At 40.6% G+C, this 15,222-nt stretch overlaps 2 protein-coding genes across 2 annotated transcripts in view; both read right to left on the bottom strand.

Annotated features, from left to right (window-relative positions):
* p3h2 (prolyl 3-hydroxylase 2) overlaps positions 1-7,150 on the bottom strand; it is a 44,625-nt gene extending 37,475 nt beyond the window's left edge. The window contains exon 1 of the mRNA XM_088312311.1: positions 6,542-7,150. Within this exon, the coding sequence (XP_088168437.1) occupies positions 6,542-6,955 (414 nt within the window). The 5' untranslated portion in view covers positions 6,956-7,150. The remainder of the gene's footprint in view (positions 1-6,541) is intronic.
* Positions 7,151-8,990: 1,840 nt separating this feature from the next.
* On the bottom strand, positions 8,991-12,338 carry LOC148324329 (claudin-1-like). Its single transcript, XM_088313743.1, has 4 exons — positions 10,793-12,338; positions 10,516-10,680; positions 9,413-9,491; positions 8,991-9,319 (listed from the first exon to the last, which is right to left on the bottom strand). Exons 1-4 carry the CDS (start codon positions 10,986-10,988, stop codon positions 9,157-9,159), a joined length of 603 nt encoding a protein of 200 aa, XP_088169869.1. The 5' UTR covers positions 10,989-12,338; the 3' UTR covers positions 8,991-9,156.
* Between the last annotated feature and the right edge of the window lie 2,884 nt (positions 12,339-15,222).

Here is a 15,222-nt window from a genome sequence, read left to right as displayed (position 1 = left end):
GATGCTGTCTCATTCGCATAGTTTTGGTAGCATGTTGATCTTCTTCGGTGCGCAACAAGAACAATAGGTCAGCAAACGTTGGGGGATTTGTTCTCTTTTGTTTTAACTGGAGGTCTATTAAAAGGGAATTATCCCAACAACCTCGACAAAACTGTGTGAGTAGCAGTCTTTCAAAATCATCGCTAGCGGCACCACCCCGTTTTACAGTGAGCGTCAAAGCTCCTTGTAGGCGTTGCAAATATGAGGATGGTTTCTCTCCCGTATCTTGATATGTGTCAAGAAACTTAGCGAATAGTTCTCCTCCATCTTGTACTGTTCCGAATGCTGAATCCAACAACTGGAGGTATTCAGCAGGTGAGCTGTTGAGGTTCAGGTGCTTTATGACATCAGCAGCAGGGGGTAGAAGACTCTCAATGATTTTCCGGGTCTGTTGCTGTTGCGACACTGAGGGATCAGTCATGACTAGTTCTACACTAGAGCGCCAAGTATCATAATCTGGCTCATAATTAGGACGAGGATCCTTTCCTGAAAAAGCTCTAAGCTTCTGTGAGAATTGTGGCCCTGAAAAGTCATCTCTTTTTACTATGTGTTCAACTACAACACGTTGAACTTCTGGGGGATTTAAATCTTGTTCTGAAATTGTTGGCTTGCAAAGTGATCGGTTAGTAACGGTCTGCCGTGCACCTCCAATGTTACTCTCAACTACCGAGGGCTGTGGTTCTACTGACAGAGTTACAGGCGGATTGTCAGGTAAATAATTTTGTTCGAATGGTTCTGGAAGATCTCTAATTGAATCGTTTATCTCTGACATCATGTCTTTCAGGACTTCTGCATAGTCTCTACCACTCATCTTGGCAGGGTTTTGAATATCACTAAGATATGCTTTCGTTGTGTTTTTCCCAATACTTTGTGTATAAACACTCGCAAGAGACTGTATCTTCGAGCTAACCCCGTTGTCCGATACATGTATCAATGGCAAAGGATCAATAGAGTCGACAGCGGCTCCTGAGTTGTATTCCACAATTACGCTACCGCAATACTTGGAATTAACATCATCTACTTTTATGGCTCTTGCAATTGACCCATATTGTTTAAGGAATTCCACCACCTCATCACATTGCTCATCTCCAGCTATTCCAATGACAATCACCGAGTTTGGAATTTTAACAGATTGCTGTTCAATAATATCCATTTGGAAATATATTCGAGCTTATGTATTACGAGAAAATACTCCTGGCTGGCTCGCCAAAACTTACTGTAACCCCCGATTACTTAAAGATAGTGTTAGTTTGATATTTAATAAATTGGACCAGACTCTAGATTCTCGAAGGCTACAATAGTGATAATTGATAGGTGTGTGAATGAAATAGCTGGAGGCAGAAATGAGCAACAACAATAACTGTATTAACATGGAAAACAAAACAATTATTTACAAATTCACAGCCGGCATCATATACATAAAATAAATCACAAATCCCAAAAATTAGAAATAATAAACCCAAAGTCCTACTGAGCTCAGTAATATTTTGTTTAAGTCAGTCAATGTTCTTTCCGGTAGTCTTGGGGAAAAAAGTCTTGTCGTGGTGGTAATTAGGTGTGTTACCACGTGATGTTCACAAAGAAGTTGGTGAAGACTGTGGTTCCTTTATCGCAGATGTGGTTCTGGGCTCAGGCTCGCCATCTCCATCAAAGGAGAATCCATTCAGTTTCGGATCTTGGTTTAATGCCAAGACAAAAAACCTAGCCAAGACGACGTTCAAGTACGAACACGGTCGATTTGTCACAGACCCTCAGTTCTCACTGGTATCCACACGAACGGCACATTAGCATTAGATATCGTCACGCAACCTTTCAGTTGGGCGTCCAAGCGGAAAAGAACGATATACACAGCTAATCTCGAGATAGCGTCTCGAGAAGGCGGGACAACTTGACTTTGACGAATCAGAAAGTCATAATCAGATGAATGACACTCGCAACAGGAAATCAAGTAGACGAGAGATGTACACTTTCTCTTAACAAAATAATGTTTTTTCAAAATAAAATGGCGTTTTCTCTACTGGGTTACACAGGGAATGTGCACGTGTTCAAAGTGCAGAGCATACATCATGCGAGGTGATCTGGGGTGTTTGCCAACAGGCATGTTTAGTTTATTACATAGCTGAGAGGCATTTTTTTTCCATTGTGTGAATGGTTATTATAGTGTAAAACTTGAACAGGCGAAGTTCAGTAGATAAGACAGGTAGCAACGCTTTCCACGTCTACTTGTGGAAAGATGCCAATAAGTCATTTAAACTGGATCAGATGCCAGGATGGCCGAGTGGTCTAAGGCGCCGCGTTCAGGACCCAGTCTCCCCAGGAGGCCTGGGTTCGAATCTCGAATTTCCCCATTGTGGGACTAATAAAGGGAATATTATTATTATTATTATTATTATGGAAACACACAAGCAGGTCTTCCCCCAGCAGGCTTTGGTCGGACCGATTATTACCTCACCCACGAGAAACATCTGTGTGTACATAGACACACCCACACGTGGATATTTATATACGGGACTGTAAATGTAAAACCTGCTTGGCCAGCTGCTCTGCACACTCAATTGTGGGATGTCTGGACGTTTTCATCACTTTAGAAGAAATCAAATCCAAGCTGACTCCAATAAAACTCACCAAAGCCAACAGGCAGACTTGTCCACATTACCTCATTAATGAATAAACAATATCAGTGTACTGCGCCGCAGTGGGTGCGCACATTCCTACCGTGTGCTACCAGATCAAGTCCAGTCATGCAGGAGACCTTTGGCACGGCCAAGTACCACAATGTCTGGCTGTCTGGGCACAAAGGCCTTCTGCTGTAATCTCATCTCGTCTCATACCGGCACCTTGTCTTTTCCGTTCCCAGTTGCTTAACCCCTCCACGACTCAGTGGATGCATCAAACACAAACACATCAATCCTCCTTAGTGACAACAAACCAATCAGTCTTTACACAAACGGCACGAGTTGTTCTGTTTGAAACATTGCTCGTCTCAACCTTGCTTGACATTGTTTTTTTTTTTTCCAACTACAGATGAGAATAACATCATCTGTGCTTCCTTCTCAACCCCAAAACATTTTTTTCCACTCAAACATTTGTGTAAGATTCCGAGCTACTGTCCAAGTTCATGTGGCGAACTCAAAGTGATCACGTCTACCGAACACTGTGGCTATTCTGTTTAGTCGATCAACTTACAACGATGTCTTGGAGAGAGATGATTGCAGTTCAATGATCATTCGTTCACACACACGCGTACACACGATTTGTCATGACTGATGAAAAAACTGGAGACAAGTTTTAAGATCCCTGCTGTGCTGCAGTCAAGACAAAACTGTCAACTTGAGAGAGTCATGAATGAATCACATGACCATTCCCAACACCAGAAACGTTCACCGGAGATTTGTTTCAATACGCTGACTTACACTAAGTGCTACATGGTCAAGGTGTGCGTCCTTCAGATTTTCCCGTTTATGAAATGGAACAAGTAAGATTCGGTGCCACTAGGAGCTCGAATGACACGGAAGAAAAGAAATGAAGATGTGATCATGAAAATGTTCCGTGTGTGGACCTCAACCACTCTTCGCATAAAAACGATGTTGAGGAGCATCCCTAAAAGGTTGCGTTCAAATTTAATCGGAAGACTCACTGACAAACAAAACTCTTTGGATGCACCAGACCCAAAAATAAATAAATAAATAAATAAGTAAAAATAAATAACTAAAAAATAAAGTGTGTAAAAATAATTTATTCAATTATTTATGTATTTATTTGGTAATTTTTTTTTATTTTTTATTACAGCACAGTTTCGATAGAAGGCCTGAAAACAAAATGCTGAATATCATAACTTCAAGTAGCACATTTGCATTTCTCACCCCACTAAGCAGACGCCATTTGGATCAAATGAAACGACGAACAATCAACAGCAGTGTTCGATTAAGGTCAAGAGCGGGGCCGCTTGGGCGCTTTGATCATTGTGGGCTCGCTTCCGCGGAGGCCCGGCGGCCACAAAGTTCAAACCCATTCGGTGCGACAGTCTGCCACTCTTTTTCCAAGCAAAGCAATCAGACCACAAGAGGAAATTCAAATATTTGCCAGCACTAAATGATTGGCAAGGCAGCACTGGGCGACGAGAACAGCCGCGACTTGTGGACGTCTCTTGAACGGCCTCGTTGTACTGACGCAAGACGTGGAAAGGCGGAATGAAAGAATGTTATTGATTTGGAGTGCCACTCAAGTACACGTGAGCTTAAAAGCGTACATCACATATACGGTGACCATGCGAGATGAAGGCACCGCATGCGCGTTGACAGAAAAGGAGAAGTCGGGCTCTCCCTCTCCTCACCTGATTGAAGATCAATCAAACTCAAAGCCGATAGACGGCTGCTTCCTGATTTGGAACGTTTCAAAGGCGTCTTGCATGTCTTTGATATCGCAAAAGTGTTTTGGAAGCTGACAAATGATGTCATCGTGTTGAGCACATCAGGAAAGAAGCCGTTTAGTCTGCTGATGTGATTCAAAAGGAAATGTTCAAACCAGACAGCTCGGGTCGAACAACTTCCCACCAAATGTGAGCATGGAAGTTACGTGTCATCAGCGGCCATGCGGAGCTGCTCTGTCAGCCGACGGCTGCCAGCATCAAATTGGGGCGCCAAGTCGATGACAAAGTGGGAAGTGGAGGCCGCAGGTCTGAGGGCTGCGCTTAGCACGTCTTGGCAAACTATTAGATGCAAGAAACAAAAAGCGGATGACAAGCGACGCCAACAATGACTAAATATTGCCGTTGGACGACATTTTCTTGATAGAATAGCAATTGAATCGCTTCACTGATTTTTTCCCACGAGTAGTCGTGGAAAATAGTAACGTCAAATATTTTTGCAGCACACCTGTCCGACTGCAACTCGCTAAGTGTTCATCATCCATTTTGCGTTATTTGCAGTCGGCTCACTACGTGCTGTCATGCACGGTGACCTTAAAGCATCTCCTCAGAGCTCTCGTTGCACCTGGTCAGGAGTTATTCCAACCTGGTAAAATGTTAAAATTTCGGATGGGGATTACAGTACTCTGCGTCGATACAGCTGTCTGCCTTTTTTCAATCAATAATTGCTTCTAGACAATTAATTGACACCATTTAACAGTCATTGACACGCTTTAGCTAGCAAGTGACAAGACAGTTGCATATTTCAGGACTTCATGCGGGAAAACACACAAAGGGTTGTAAAGTCAACATGAGTCTTCCTACTCAATGATGTCAAAGTCAGCTGGCCTTGATGATTGCGACAGAACATCCCGCCTCGTCGAGTCTGCATTTCAAATTACACTTGTGGCTTAGTCGTCTTGTTTCATCCTTGTGTTGGATTGTTCCCACTCGGCGTGCTCAACAACATCCTAACCAAATACTTTGGATGGATCTCATGGGGAAATAAAATCGAGCTGAGGAAATGTGAAGAATGCAGAACAAATAACCTGTATGGCAAATGTGAAGTGACGACACAACTAGCGGTGAAGCATTGCATACAAAAACACCGGCTCATTCACACTTTTGGCACTTTCATGTAACAGCCTGGGATGATAAACACAGAGGGAAAGAATGCAGCAGACAAGAAAAAATGTTGAGGAACAACAAGAGTGATAGAAAAGTATTAGAAGTATCCAACCGTATACGTTAGTTGAAAGTTGAAACTTTTCAAGGCTAGCACATCATCACTTGGCTGATTTTTTAATCATGTTTGTTGTTGTGGAGGAAATTAGGGAATTTTATGTTGTGGTATTTTAGGGAAGCATGCTTCGGTTCTTGTGCTGAAAAACTTTGTGAGACTCCAATTTGCAACATTTAATGTTCAACCAACTCATTAAAAAGCTCCTCATTAGTACACGATGATAACATACCATCTGCAAGATTTTTACTATCTTCGCTATCCATCAGTAAATAAAGTAAATCCAATAATGATACCCTTGAGATCTGTCTGGATTTGATTTAGAAAATGATGACGCAAGCCTCCTCTGCGTACATTCATCGGACACTTCATTAGGTACAATCTGCACAGGGGTGTGTGTGTGGGGAGGGGGGGTTCTTCACCCATTTTAGTTGTTACAAACCCCCAACGAAATTCCTCAGAAAAAAAAATTATATATATTTTTTGTACTGGACCTCCTTAGATTGTGCATGTACATGCACCCAGCGCACCTTGCATGAGTTAACGTTTTTAGGTGGTAAGTGCATTTCAGTGAAGACTGACCTGACTTATTCCACCTCTCAACACAATCACAATTAAAGTAACTTATGTTTAAAATATATCTAGTAAATGTTGAGCTCAGTGACTGTGGTTGTTTTTAGGCCAGCAGAGAAAACCACCGGTGCTGTTAACTCTCCTCCAATCACCTGCCTGCATCTTTGCACGTCGCCTGGCGGCAATCGATGATGATGTTGAAGAGCAGTGAACAGAGACACAAAGTAACCCCGAAAAGTGGACAACGATGGTGCGTTCCAACCTCCACCAAGATCAGCGCCTACCTTGAGATAAGCCAGCTGCAGATAGTTGTAAGGCATCCGCCTGTAGAAGTCCTCCTCGACATCCTCGCTGACTTGATGCTTCGATTGCACGCCTATGTCTTTCTTGATGCAGTCGTCCATGCACGCCGCTCTGCGCAGCACCACGCCGAAGAAGTCCAGTTCGGAGACGGCGCCCGTGAACGGATGCTGGTCTTGACACCTCTGCCGGCACCGGACTCTGGAGCGCCGCACGCCGGTGTAGCTGTTGAGCGCCTCCTCCATGGAGCGCACCACGCCGCTGTAGTCGCCGCTGTGGAACGCCCGCACGGCGTCCTCGTACAAGAGGTCGTAAGGCTCCAAACTGGACGAGGACGGCGGGGCCGAGGCGAGCAGGACGGCGAGTATGAAGACGACGACGGAGAAGTTGGCGTCCATTGTGGTGGCGAGTGAGATAGACACTGTGACGAGTCAACACAACCTCGTCAACGTTGACTTGTTGTCCATTTAAACGCTTCGGAGGTGTCACGCAGCATGCTGGGGGCGGAGGACGATGAGCGAACGCTTAAGTTCCTTCAGGGACTCACTTTTTGTACTGGCCGGACGGGCCCCCCCGTTTGGTTCCGGTGGACCCCACCTCCTCCTCCTCCTCCTCCTCCTTCAAATGAATGAACAATCACATCTCAGCCCACTTTTTCTCCGTTGGGGGTCTCCGGCGAGTGCCGAGGGGTTATAATCAATTTCGCAGTGTTTATACCAAGTCATACACGTGCAATTGTTTATCGACACAAATGACAATATTGTCCAAGTGACATACAAATCAACATTATTTTTCAACATTTAAAAGTATTGCGAAACAATTTTACCTCATTTTCTTCGAGACTTCTTCGTTCTTTCATTTGAAGATCAAAGTCTCCCTCTGGTGGTCGTTTGTAATAACAGCAGGCATCTTTCCTTGACTCAGCATTCACACAGACGTCACCGAAATCTGTAAATGTTTAATTTCATCCCCATCACTTTCATCACAAATGTCTAATTTTTTCGTATATTAAATATTTATTCAATCTACTAATTGATAACTTTTCAGAAAACGAATGGATGGATTTGTGCTCAAGGCGATGTCTTCCTTGTAGGACTCCTCAAAGGTTTTGTTCTTGTTTTTCCCAAATTCAAACTTTATTTGAATGAAAATGATACATTGATGTCACTTGAAAACTTGAATGCAGTAAATGGGAGAGTATTTTGTCCAGTATTTTATAAAAGATATCCACCCTGAGAGGAAACTCGAACATCAATCTATTTGGGTGACAATTTTGCCAAGCACTTTAGCTACATATCAACAAATCTAATAATTATAATAATGCTAACTTGGAATTTACGTGGTGCTTCAAGGAAGGGACCCAAGGATGCTTAGTAAATGTAATTATTTGCCATATAGCTTCACCATTTGTCAACTTACATATGTATTTATTTTTTCTGTCACTTGATTACTTTAAGTTTGATTGTGAGTGTGAAAGTTTATTTGTCTGACGTCTTCCATTTATCATGCAATACTGCTCACAGCCACTTGGCGGCGTTTGCATTTCACTATTCGGGCAGTGCCACTTCATCTTGGCTGGAAAGGTTCAAGCAATGACATGCTTTTACTTCTGTCAAGGGAAGATTGCATTTTTGAGATATTCGCACGAAATACTCTTCATGAAACCAAAACGCAAATGTAATACAAGTGTCCTAAATCAATTTATGTATTTGTACATTACTATTGATCTACCATTCGGTGTTAATAAATATTGTCCCAAACAAATTATTTGCACCCATGTTAAAAAAAAAAATGAAAAAAAAAAAAATAAATAAATAACAACATGGGAGCAGCTGGCGGTTTAATGTAGCATTTGCCTCTGACTTTATACCAGGAAGGAATGTCACTTCACAGAAAGAGAGATTAGATTGTTGCACTTCCGCTGAGCAGTTAACGTTTTCTCTCCCCAAAGCATTGTCTAATCTCTCTGTCCAATCTGATTGTGTTTTGTCACATGTACTGGATGTCTCTCGTCTCTGCTAATTGCTAAGTTCTTCAATTGCCCAGAAATGCCGGCCGGGACATCTTATCCGGAAACCGCCACTCCCTGTCCAATAAATTACACTCCATTGTAAGTAAAATCAAACTAAAGATAAACTTAAGAAAAAAAATATTGTAAAATGCTGTACACAAATCTGTCTATAGTACTATATATAACAATAAAAAGAAAACATACAAAAGAATCTACTAGTGAGTAGTACATTTAAGCATTCTGAGTACTCAGCAGAACCTTCAAAGTTGTCCATAAATTGTTCTGTGACGCCGGTTGACATCCAGTGTTTTGCTGCGTTTCACAACAACAATTCCTACGTAATGTCAATAAACTCATAAATCCTCTATCTGTAGGTGCTCAAATTGAACAATTTCAATTGCGGTGAGAATAAAACTAAAAGGAGTGAAAAATATAGCTCGTTCAACTTTGGCGGTTTTGCGGTAAATGTCTAAAAAAAAAGTGCAAAGTAGATACAAGTCATTTTAGGACAAGGTAGGCCTACTGATGACTAATGGCAATTTCTCAGTAGTCATGACAACGACCATTATCGCAGATCCTTCCTGGTGACTAAACGTAGTTGCTGTTGGGCTTGTTTTGCAGAAGGCCGTTGGAGCTTATCGACCTGGATGACGACGACCTCGAGCACTTCTGACAGGTCAGGAAAGCACCGCCGAACGTCGTGAGGAAGCCGCCAGCCCAGCTCACAAACACCGCTTTACCAAACTCAAAGCTGCACAAAAGAACAGTTATTTTAAAAAAATGATTTCCAATCAGAAGAACTTCTGGGAGTGAATGTAACCAATGTGTGTGTGTGTAAGATTACGTGTGGAGGTGATGAGAATGATGGAAGTCGGCAACGACCTTCTTGACATACAAGGATGTTATGATGAACGTCATCAAACCTGCACAAAGAATAGGTGAGCCAAAATTCAAATAAAGAATTGCACGACCGGTCGGATGAGTTTTGAAACAGGAAACCTTGCCCTAAAAATTCATTGTTCAATTCCATTTGAACATTGGCAGTTTGCTTCGATCACTCATTTTCTCCAGAACGTTGGATACAAACAAATCCACAATGCTGATTGACTTCTGTCACTGACTATTCTAATTTCAAAGAAAATGTCCCCATTAGGATCAGATCTAATGGAAATATGGTTTTAAGTGAGCGTGCCAATCCGTGACATTATAACCGAGTTAATTTACAGCCCACGACTTGGGGGCTAGGCCGAGTAAAGATCTGCCATTTTCAAGCAACTACAGGCAAGCAGTACATCAAAGGCAAAAGATAAGCAGAGCTGCGGGGGTTGTCCAGATTTATCATGCAGCTTTATCAGCAAAACCTCTGATATCTGACACTCAAATGTTTGGCTAAGTTGTCAACATGAGGCACATTTGTGTTTGATGATGTGTCCGCTGCATGCGCCACATGTGTGGATCCATAGACATTGAGTGACGAATGTAATAAAGAACTGAACATGCAAATGATTGTACTTGGTCATTATGTGGGCGAGCTTTTTTTTTTTCTTTAGATTTTAGGCTACATTAAAACAAGTGCCGTTGTCATGGTAACGAGACGCTCAGCAGCTGACCACGCAAGAGGATTTGCGATCAGAAATATTGAATAGGTTACATCAACGATTGTCAGCACTGACAGTTTTCTGAGCCGATCACGGAGGAAGAGTCACTCTTGACACACCCACAGCTCCAGAAAATGACTGCGAGACATTCGGGAATGAGGCCATTGCTGACTTTGATTGCAAAATTTTCGCCCAATGGTCGGATAACGCGCATCACAAGTCGTTGAACACGTTAAAAATGAAACGGTGGGGTCAAGGTTGAAGCCTCGTACCTCCTCGACTTTTGCGGCATATTTTTCAAGAAAACTGGTTGAATGTCAACGTCAACAAGAAGGACAGCACATCATACCTGCAGCCATGAACATAATCCCGCCAATCCTCGCCACGACGCCCTTGGCGCTGGCCCGGCCGTCCATAAAACGGGTGCACTTCATTCCAATGGTGGAGACCATCAACGCCACAGCGGACAAGAACAGACTCAACAGCAGAATTCCTCTTGTGATCTGGACCTGATCTGGGAGTGGGCACGAATGAAGAAATTCATGTGTGGCGATTGGTTACACACGAGCGAATGACTTTGTGGGCTAATGTGAAACAAAAGCTGGTCAAGTGTCAGTCTTCCTTACTTGACAGTTTGAGGAGCGAGTCGTGAAATTCGCAGGTGGTCCTGTGGCCGACGCTGCAGGTCATCCACAGGCCTTCGTAGATGCGATGCGAATGGCCGTGCATCTTCCACTCCACCATGATGGTTGCGGTCACTGTGGCGACCACTCCGATCAGTGACAGGAAGAAACCGAGCAGCTGCAGTGCTGAGCTGGCCATGGCATGCAAACAGAAAAGAGGAAGCAAGGATGTCCAAAAAAAAAAAAAAAAAAAAAAAAAAACCCTAAATAAAAATCAGCGTTAATTGGGAGGCTTTGTGGGATGTGATGCAGATGTTCGTGCAGCGTGTTGTCGTGCTGTGCGCTGCAGCCTCTATTTATGCCATCTGTGACGCATGAGAGGTCGCCACCGGCACCATCTGAAGGGAAGTCCTTTTCTTTATCTGATGAGTGATGAAAACAACACATTTGAATACAGTGAACTTTGACATACATTTTACTCCACACGATATTTGGATATTGAGTATTTGTGTTTGTCAGTGGCGGGCCGACAAGGCCTTCTCTGCTAGCCAGAACACTTTTGAAAGTACTGACCAAAAACATTTCTAAAATTTGTTCCATGAAATTGTATTCATTTATTTCCACCATTCTGTTGTCTTGATTTTGTAAAGTTTCTTATGGCTGCACTGCTTTCAGTATATTTTATTTTTTTTATTTTTTAGATTTTGTCTTCTTTGTGCTACCATGACAACGTAACCCACATTCGAGCCTTCACGAGGTGACTAAAACCCGGAATTAATTATTGATCACACTTGACATTATTTCCTGCATTTTAATACATAGAAATTCAGAAACAGTGCACTTGTAATGTAATAATAACTTCTCGAGTTTTGCATTTTTTAATGGTTGTGTGGCTGAGTGATGGATCGATAGATGGGTATTGATATGTATCATACAATATCAAATATCCTTTGCAGCTTAATAAATGAGGGTGAACATATTCAATTGTTCTGCTTTTCCTCTGAAATGTATTTCGGCAAACGTGTTTACATGAATGAGCTTTGTTTTCATTTCGCACAGATAATTAAAGCAAACCATTTGACCATATTTGGTGAAGGGGATGCCGTTTTGTAAACAGGCTAAATTTGTTAAGATTGCATCAGCTTCCACCCTTTCCTGCAATAAGCTTCAAACTAAAAGCCGTTTCTGTGTAATACACGTATTTCATTTTCATCACAATAAAGCATGTTGATTTTTCGCTCTAGAAATGAACCCATCAATGTACATAACATGTTCAGACTTCTTGCGTGATAGTAATGTAAACATGTGCACGTAAAACCTTTTTTGATTTAGTTTTCAAATCAATTAAATATTTTTTTGACATAGCTTTTGAACTTAAATGCTGAGGATTAATCTACAAAATGTATGATACTAAAATGCATGTTTGCATCTGAAAAGAACAAAACTAAATGCTTTGTGCATCAGGGCGCCAAGATAAGTGGTATTTGTTTATATAAAATGAAAAAAGTCAAAGGTTCACTGTATAATTATAAAATCAGATCTCATCTTCAACTAGAATGTCACTCAGGGGGCAAGCCTCCAAAGGCTGGACACTGTGTGTGAGTTTTTATGTATATATATATATATATATATATATATATATATATATATATATATATATATATATATATATATATATACATATATATATATATATACATATATATATACATATATACATATACATATACATATATATATATATATATATATATACATATACATATACATATACATATATATATATATATATATATATATATATATATAATTTTTTACTTTTTGGGCTTAATATTTAGAATTGCTTAATCTGAAAGAAATTTAAATGTAAAAAATGTTGTCAGAAAAAGATTACAAAATATGAAAGACATTTAAATGTAAAAAAATATTGTCAGAAAAATATTACAAAATATTTTTGTGATATGAATGTGAGTGCATGGAGTTTCTGTGTGACTCTGGGACCAGAACTAACAGATGATGTCAAGCCTGAGACAGGCCAGACCAAAGCAAATTAGCTTGATCAAATAGTTTTACCAAATTGCCGGCTGCACCTGCAAAATGAGTCAACCTCCGCTGCAAACAAGTTGAGCAAGAGAACATGTCAAGGAAGACGCCATCTAGTGTGTGTTTCTTCAAAAAGCCCAAAGAGACAGAGCTTGTGATTGTTCCGGTCGGCCAGATGCTTCCGCTCTGATGATGTCAATCAAAAGAGAGCATTATTAGTGTTTATAAGGAAGATTTTTTTTTAATTTTATTGTAATGCATCTGATTCTATTGCATTTGCATGCTTAAAGAAGCAGAAACTAAATCAATGAAGAGATTGCTGGAAGTTGAAAGATTTCAAACTAAAGGCTGGCATTTGGCAAGATTGCTCCGTGCTGTGCTTGTGTCACAATCATGTACAGTGAACCCTGTTTTATCACGGGGGTTATGTTCCAAAAATAACCCGGGCTAGGCAAAATCCTCGAAGTCGTCACTTTTTTATTTTACAGTTACTATTATGCAATACATGGCTGGCTGGCTGATGCTGAATTACAGTATACAATACAACCAAAGACCAAAACCCGTTCTCAGGCCCAGGCATTAAAAAAAAAAGTTTTCAACAAATAACTGTGGTCGTTTTGGGAAATTCTACTGTAAAATAATATTTTTAATCACCAGTACTAAGTTAAACACATTGTGAAGCGTGCAGTTCCTCCGACTTTGTTTCACCGCTGTAGCCACTTTTTTCTAATGAATGTTGTGGTGCAGACAGAGACAGTTCGAGCAGGTCAGTCTCTGAGCCAATCAGGATGCAGAACATAATGAACTTTAAAAAAAAAAAAAAAAAAAAAAGCAGAAAATGTGCACCAAAAAAATCTGTGAAAGGTGAAGCGCATTATAATGAGAGTTCACTGTAACGTTGATATAAAAAGTCTACACACCCCTGTTCAAATGCCAGCTTGCAACCTTCAGTTCATATAGCCACCGAAGCCGTTCACACGATGACATAAACAAATCTGTTTCTTTATATCACGATGAAGATTTGTTGGAAAGGCTGGAATGAACCGAGAATCTATATTACAACCACTTTTGTTTTTTTTTTAAAGTACTATTTCATGACATGTTCTCTGAGAAACGTTTATGGTGTCTCGTTTGTTGTAAAACAATCCACATTGCCAAGTCGTGTTTTTAAACTTGGGATTCCTGTTTGTCTGCCGATCATGATGCTCAAGAATTTGTTCATAGAAATGGAATCGACGGCACACCTTTTCACCATCTTGGGCCCAAACTTATTTGACTCCCTAACTGTATTATTTGCGCTTGCTGTCACTGTATGGTGTAAAATACAAGTCCTCACACTCACAGTTTCTGCCCAAATCAAACTTTTACAATTTGACAGGAAATTTGGTTGCACAAAACTTCATAGTCAGAATCATGGTAAGAGTTGTATTGACATTTTGATATTTGCAGTGGTACCCTTCATTTATCAATTGGGCTTAAAAGCGAAACACAAATGGCTTTTTTTTTCTACTCGAAAGTTAAGAAGTTAGAAGTGATCATATTTTCATTTCCAATGCGCGTCGTGCACGCAAACAAAGGTGGGTGCAATTTCGTTTTTCAGCCGCAGGTGGCAGTAGCGAATAGAAACTCGCCATACTTCCTGGGTGCAGCTTTCATGTAAACGGCTTCTTTTCACATTTGGATTGCAGTTGAGAATGTTCAACATAACCTGGACTACTATTTTTTTTAATGATAGTGGCATTATAATATTTACATCAGTTAACCTATTTCTGCACTTTGCAGATTGTAAAAATAATTAGGTGCATTGCGATTCAGGTGAAAAGGGTGTTCTGTATATTTCTGTTTTTATATTAACAAGGGTTAATGTCTTTGTGCATTTGTATGACAGTTAAGAATGTAAATAAAATTAAATGTGTGTGACGCAGTCACACAAAAAAAAAAATAATTCCGGCACATTAATGGCATTAAAATGTTTTAAAGAGTGTTTTTTGGTTTTCCCTTTTTAACCCGACGGCAACAGATTATTTATTTTTTTGACCATTCCACCAAATGTGTGCATTTTGCATCTCCTTTGTCAGATTGAACTTAAATGTATTATTTATTTCCAAGTCAAAATGTGATAAGACATTTTGAATTGCTCCAAAATTTATTGGCAGGTCCATGCAAGTTTATTTCATCATGTCGCTGCCGTCCTGTTAAAAACACTTTCGGCCAATGTTTTCAGATTTTTCAGTTTTGTGGGAATGGGTGAAAATCGAGTTTTTCACAGGCCAGCGACAATGTCTTATGCGCCGAAACTCATTTGAATAGGTTTAGAAAATAATTTGTGAATTGTAGCCACATGCCATTTGTTATTAGCGTAGTGACATGAACGAAGCATATTCCAGTGA

Source organism: Idiotropiscis lumnitzeri, chromosome 13, assembly GCF_059441095.1.
Source record: "Idiotropiscis lumnitzeri isolate Australia: NSW breed Sydney's pygmy pipehorse chromosome 13, RoL_Ilum_1.0, whole genome shotgun sequence".
Classification (NCBI taxonomy): domain Eukaryota; kingdom Metazoa; phylum Chordata; class Actinopteri; order Syngnathiformes; family Syngnathidae; genus Idiotropiscis; species Idiotropiscis lumnitzeri.
Note: the sequence above shows the minus strand (reverse complement) of the source record. Positions and strands in the feature narration are given on the sequence as shown.